We start from the raw sequence: 6,798 nt of genomic DNA, 5'->3' as shown, positions 1-6,798 counted from the left end.
AAATTAACAAGGCACACCTGTTACTTGAAATGCATTCCAGGTGAGTACCTCATGAAGCTGGTTGAGAGAATGCCAAGAGTGTGCAAAGCTGTCATCAAGGCAAAGGCTATTTTTGAAGAATCTAAAATATATTTTGATTTGTTTAACACTTTTTTTTGGTTACTACATGATTCCATGTGTGTTTTTCACAGTTTTGATGTCTTCACTATTATTCTACAATGTAGAAAATGGCAAAATAAAGAAAAATCCTTGAATGAGTAGGTGTGTACAAACTTTTGACTGGTGTTGTGTGTATATATAGTTAAATTTAAAGTATTAACTCAAATCTTTTTTTACACATTTAACCTATTTTTTTGTAGGCACAAAACTACCTTCACACTTCCATTCATTTTTTAAAACTGTTACAGGTTCCTTTCACGGTAATCCCATAACATTTGTTGGAGGGTTGTAGAGCAAAATATAGAACACCATAGTGTTCGTGAGAGACTCATCTTCTTTCCATAGTTTGTTGGCCAAACCGTTCGGACGCTACAGACAAATCTGCAAGAAAAACCTATCTCTAGCTGAAATGCATGTTCTGCTGACATATTTCCTCTTCTGTACCACACAGCTCAACAGACAGCCAGCTAAAGCTGTGGAATGTAAACAAGCCCCACTGCTTGCGCTCATTCAAGGGCCACATCAATGAGAAGAACTTTGTTGGCCTTGCCTCCAATGGAGACTATGTTGCGTGTGGTAAGTGGGACCGGCCCATGTTGACAGCTGCATGCTGTGTGGTGCTGCAAAAGTCCAGCGCCACACATTTGAAAATGCTTTTACTCAGATTGACACAATCAGATTGACATTCATATGTGTCTGAAGAATTCATGCTGTTTGGAGACTAAATTACTAATTGTGGATGTGTTTGCAGTTGTTTAAGAATGCCTTTTGGGTGCTTTCAAATGTAGTGAGTACTTTTATATGATGAGTACTAAAAGAACTGATGAAATGCCAGATTTTGGAGTTCAATCACTGACAATGATTTGATTATTTTCTCTGCAGGAAGTGAGAACAACTCTCTGTATCTATACTACAAAGGCCTGTCCAAGACACTGCTGACATTTAAGTTTGACACCGTGAAGAGTGTGCTGGATAAAGACAAGAAGGAAGATGACACCAATGAGTTTGTCAGCGCTGTATGCTGGAGAGCTATGCCTGACGGGGTAAGAGTGTGTTTGTCAGACCAGTGGTGATTCGTATGTCTGATATCCAGTGTATATGTCTGCGTTACGGTTAAGCCTTTTGAATCGGCTGCAAACAAAATATTTACTAAAACAAATGCCTGTCTTGTGACCTTAATAATGCTCCCAGTATAGGGTGTATAAGAAACTAGCATATTCCTCTAGGCAGAATGACACCACTGTCCAGTGGAGCATGTTATTACTCTCTCACACAAGGACAAGTAACTGCCACAAGAATGGCTCATTACACAAACAGTTTGGTCTAAGATAATGGTCACTATCTCAAACACATCAAGCCACCTACAATTCTCATGGTTGGTAAATACAAGAACACAGGGTTAAACTACCTGGCAACACAGTCATACACCATGGTGTGTCACTATTTAAATTAACTCCCCTTGTCACCCCCCCCCCCCCCCACACTTGATGAAGTCTATGGGCCACAATGCATCGGTTTCGACAATAAATAAGCATTTTTTAAGGCCACTGCATATTTTCTGAATTTCCTCTCCTGTTCAGTTTGCTCCTCCATTCATGCACCTTGGTTGTAGAGCGAGGTATCAACATTGTTCCTTTCTCTTTTCACTGAATTTCCCTTAGCAGCATAGCTCAGTTTTCTACCGGTTTTGCACGATATGAAGTTGATAACCTGATGATATTGTTTGAATATTATAGATACATTTATCGACACTCTTTGAGGCCACATTGATGTTATTTAGTAAAGCATAATTAGGGAAATAGAATGATGTTGGTGTCAATCAACAACAGGTACTAATTTAACAGTTTCATTGTTTGTGTTTTTCTGACCTCTCTTATAGGACTCAAATGTGTTGATTGCTGCAAACAGTCAAGGAACAATCAAGGTTTGCTTTTTGATTGTATTAAACTGTCTACTTATGTACTTACACAGTCTTTCTCTTGTTGGGAACTCACAATGACCATCTTATTGCAGGCTATGTCAATTGGGGTCTATGTGGGGTCTATGTAGGGTTTTTCAGCCTGGATAAAATGTAGACTACAAAGGCTGCCCAATTCTGATATTTTCTTTCCAGTAATTGGTCTTTTGACCAATCAGTTATTTTTCAGAGCTGATCTGATTGTTGAAAAGATCAATTAGAGAAAAAAATATCAGAATTGGGATGCCTGTGTAAATGCAGCCATGGTGTTTCCTTCCTGCTCACATGTATTTTTCTCTCATCATAGGTACTTGAACTTGTTTGAAGGTCCATCAGATCTTCTCATCAAAGCCTCTGGAAACTACTGCTCCATTTCATGGCCAGTCTGAGTCCGGGGATTGGAGCATAGTGGCTTGGTTGAATGGAAATTTCGTCATTCAGGATCTGAGGAACTGACCAGGTTGGAAAAATGAACTAAACCGAAGTCCTTTGATTTTAATGAGCAAGAATACTTTGGAAAAGACTTTGAGCGGATCGTACACTAGTATTGTGGATGTATATAATTCAGTGACATTGAGGGCCTTTCTGCACAAAAGTGGAAGATGACTCTTTTGAAATCCTCTTTTTGAATAAAGTTATTGACCAATGGAACATTTTAACATGATTTGAGGTTGAATTGAAATGTGTTATTTTTAATAAGAACTTGTACAAATGTATTTCAGTAGAGGTACATCCAGCAAGAAGCTACATTTTAAAGGCCAAAGCACAAGTCAAAACAAAAATAAAATGCAAAATGACTCATCTTTGTATGAATGCTATTTGAGCCCATTGTGTCATCTTCAATAGTCTTTGTTTTACCCCTATGTTTGGCCTATGTGTTTGATGATTCAAGGAATGGCAACACCTTTAAACTGGACTTGTTTTTGTTCTGCAATTAAGTTTTCAATGGTGTGGCTTTGCATCAAGAATGTTGTTAGGTTTTGACAATGTTTGAAAACTCAACAGAAGAATCACTGACTTCGAGACATTTCACTTATGCTACAGTATATTTATCTTATGTCAAATTAAACTAAACACCTATTCGATAATACAAATCCTGTCTCAAATGCTTTCATTTTGTATTAAGTCATGATGCATGTTGCAACCAATACACATCAACACATGAAATCAATTGGATTTGCTAGACAGCCAAGACTTACAGTACTTACCTATTTTCTGATAAACAACCAAGAAATGGTATGATTTTTTATTTGTATATATTAATAAATTATTTGCAGAGAATTTTGTCTTTGCATTGAGTTATTCTTGGTTTAAAAAAAGAGCAAAGTAACACTGAAATTGAGTAGTGTAATGCCAAATTATAGAAAAGTTCTGACTTCGAAGTAACATCTGTGATCTTGATTACTTTGATACTGTATCTTCCCAATTTGTACAGGACAGCTTCCTTGAACAATCAATTTACCATTAATTATTTACAGGACTGTTATCCTTGTCACCCCTTGAGTTCCTAAGTATTATTTTCTATAATTAGGCATACCGGTATCTGAAATATATTCAGAAAATCCTCTCCTTTTTCAGTTTCGGCTTACTTTGACTATTACACAATTATTGTAATTTGTACGTGTTTAATTGTACCCCTCAATTCCCATAACTTGTAACTGAAATAAATAAATTAACTGAATGAAAAGCTTCTTTCTTTTGCTGGTATACATGTCAGCAATTGTCAGAAGTTAGAAGCTGATGAGAATTTTCTTTTTTTACTTCAGCACACCTCTAGCTTAATTTTCTCCCCATGCAGCACCATGGTAACAGACATCCTCTTCTCTTACTGCAACCCTTTGGAGTGGATCCTGTGCCTGAGGACGCTACTCAGAAGCCCTTCATGTAGCAGCTCCTCTCTGTGGGTTAGCTTGCAGTGTCCCACCCGTAGTCAGCCTGAGAGCATCATTATAGTCCAGCTGAGGGAGAGAAAATAGGACCCAACTGTCAATCACATGAGGCACTTCACTCTGTCTCTATCTCGGTCTTTCTCTCGCTCTCCCATACAGTGTATTCTAAAGTTGGTGGAGCCTGGGCATGGGAGTTTGTGTGTTTGATTAATTTCTGTACTGCCTCCGTTGTTTATCGCGATCTGCATAGCGCATCCACTGAGGTGGCATCTCTTTATCAGATAACAGAGATCCAGGCTTTTAAGATGCCGATTAAAAGACGAGAACTGCTCTCTGGAAAGAAATCTAGACTTCAACACGTTAATGACAGATAGATTGGTACTTCAATACTGAGTAAATTACCGGCTTCCTCAACAATAGCTTATGTGTGATTGAAGCCTAAGATAAATTTAGTTCTGTTTTTGATTTTGATTGATGTGAAAAGCTTTTTACACTTAGTACCCTCAAAGATGAATGTTTTCTAATTGGAGGAATTTGAGTGTTGTGCTATTTATTAATATATTTCATAAGACAGTAAATATGACTTCTGAAGGAGGAAGGTTATCCATTTACTCTTTCTGTCAGTGAAAACAATGTTCAATAAGATCAAAGGTTATCGTAAAATGATACTCCCCCCCACACACACACATCCCTACACTACTGACATTTACAAAAGCATTAAAGCAGCAGGGTAAGTAGTCAAGAAGTCTGTCATTTGACTTGTAAACAGACAGGTTCTATTTGACACCTTTGATCTTGACGTGGAGATTTCTTGTCTTCCCACATGTAATCAGACTGTCAGTTCTGCTACCATACTCTGTCATTTTCACCCCAATCTCACTATCTATTTTCCACTTCTGTGAAGTGCAATTTTCCTGAGCTTGTATTGTCACCCATTGACTTCAAAATTCACAATGAACAGAACAGCAGAGAGCTGTCATTGTCCTTTTTTTTCTTTGTTTGTGTCAAATTTTTACCCCCAATTTCGTGATTACAATCTTGTCTCATCGCTGAAACTCCCCAACGGGTGAAGCGAAGGTTGAGTCATGCGTCCTCCGAAACATGACCCGCCAAACCGTGCTTCTTAACACCCGCTCGCTTAACCCGGAAGCCAGCTGCACCATCGTATCTGAGGAAACACTGTTCAACTGATGACCGTAGTTAGTCTGCAGGTGCCCTGCCCGCCACAAGGAGTCACTAGAGCGCGATGAGCCAAGTAAAGCCCCCTCCCCGGCCAAACCCTCCCCTATCCCGGGTGATGCTGGGCCAATTGTGCGCAGCCCTATGGGACTCTCACTACAGACTGGATCGAACCCCACACTGTAGTAACGCCACAACACTTCGATGCAGTGCCTTAGACCACTGAGCCACTCGGGAGGCAGCCATTGTCCTTTCTGAACAGCCTTTGTATTCTGCTCGTGGATGCAAATTTACCACCACCCCTGTCTCCAGCAGTCTCCTCAAAATTGCCTTGACAATATACCTGCCCATTAGTAACTTTGCTCCCCTTGTTACTGCAAGCCACTCAAATCTAAACAGCTGAAGTTGAAGAGTGTGTCAAGGAAGGACATACTTTTCTTCTACCCCTAGAATTTTGTGTAAATTAAGGTTAGGATTATTGTTGTTTAAAATGTTGACTGTACTTTCAATTGCATAAACACATAAGCTTCTATTGGGTATTGAATATGCCCTCAATAATCTTGTTGGTGAAGTAAAGTTATTAAACAAATAATGTATTACCATGATAAGCACATTTCTGTTGGTCATTTATACTAAACTTTTGACTACTTTTATACACATATAAGTACATTTGTCCCATATTTTTGGTCCCCTAAAAGGGGGAACTATATACAAAACGTGCTGCAATTTCTAAACGGTTCACCAGATACGGAAGAAAATAACCTCAGATGAAAGCTGACAATATGCACTTTAACTTCATAGTCATTGTATAATTTCAACATTTGTCACTGTCCCAGTACTTTTGGAGCTCACTGTAGTAGTACACTGACTAAAAATATAAACGCAACATGCAACAATTCCAACATTTTTACTGAGTTACAATTCATATAAGGAAATCAGTCAATTGAAATAAATAAACTAGGCCCGAATCTATGGATTTCACATGGCTAGGAATAGACAAATGTATCTGTTGGTCACAAATACCTTATTTTTTAAAGTAGGGGCGTGGATCAGAAAACCAGTCAGTATCTGGTGTGACCACCATTTGCCTCATACAGCGCGACACATTTCCTTCACATAGAGTTGATCAGGCTGTTGATTGTGGCCTGTGGAATGTTCACCCACTCATCTTCAATGGCTGTGCGAAGTTGCTGGACATTGGCGGGAACTGGAATACAATGTCATACATGTCGATCCAGAGCATCCCAAACATGCTCAATGGGTGACATGTTTGGTGAGTATGCAGGCCGTAGAAGAACTGGGGCATTTTCAGCTTACAGGAATGGTGTACAGATCCTTGCGACATGGGGACGTGGATTATCATGCTGAAACATGAGGTGAGGACGGTGGATGAATGGAACAACAATGGGCCTCAGGATCGCGTCACGGTATCTCTGTGCATTCAGATTGCCATTGATAAAATGCAATTGTGTTCATTGTCCGTAACTTATGCCTGCCCATACCATAACCCCACTGCCACATGGGGCATTATGTTCACAACGTTGACATCAGCAAACCGCTCACCCGCAAGATGCCATACACTCTACGCTGTCTGCCATCTGCCCTGGGCAATTG

The 6,798-nt window shown here is 39.4% G+C and overlaps 1 protein-coding gene across 2 annotated transcripts in view; it reads left to right on the top strand.

Moving 5' to 3' along the window:
• LOC129814119 (E3 ubiquitin-protein ligase COP1-like) overlaps positions 1–3,397 on the top strand; it is a 33,333-nt gene extending 29,936 nt beyond the window's left edge. For both annotated transcript variants that reach the window (XM_055866930.1, XM_055866929.1), the window contains exons 17-20: positions 611–735; positions 1,042–1,202; positions 2,039–2,083; positions 2,424–3,397. In XM_055866930.1, the coding sequence (XP_055722905.1) occupies positions 611–735; positions 1,042–1,202; positions 2,039–2,083; positions 2,424–2,441 (349 nt within the window). In that variant the 3' untranslated portion in view covers positions 2,442–3,397. The remainder of the gene's footprint in view (positions 1–610; positions 736–1,041; positions 1,203–2,038; positions 2,084–2,423) is intronic.
• The last annotated feature ends 3,401 nt before the right edge of the window (positions 3,398–6,798 follow it).

The sequence above is a fragment of the Salvelinus fontinalis genome, chromosome 17 (assembly GCF_029448725.1).
Source record: "Salvelinus fontinalis isolate EN_2023a chromosome 17, ASM2944872v1, whole genome shotgun sequence".
Taxonomy (NCBI): Eukaryota; Metazoa; Chordata; class Actinopteri; order Salmoniformes; family Salmonidae; genus Salvelinus; species Salvelinus fontinalis.
The sequence above is the reverse complement of the archived record's forward strand: the minus strand, read 5'-3'. Positions and strand labels throughout refer to the sequence as shown.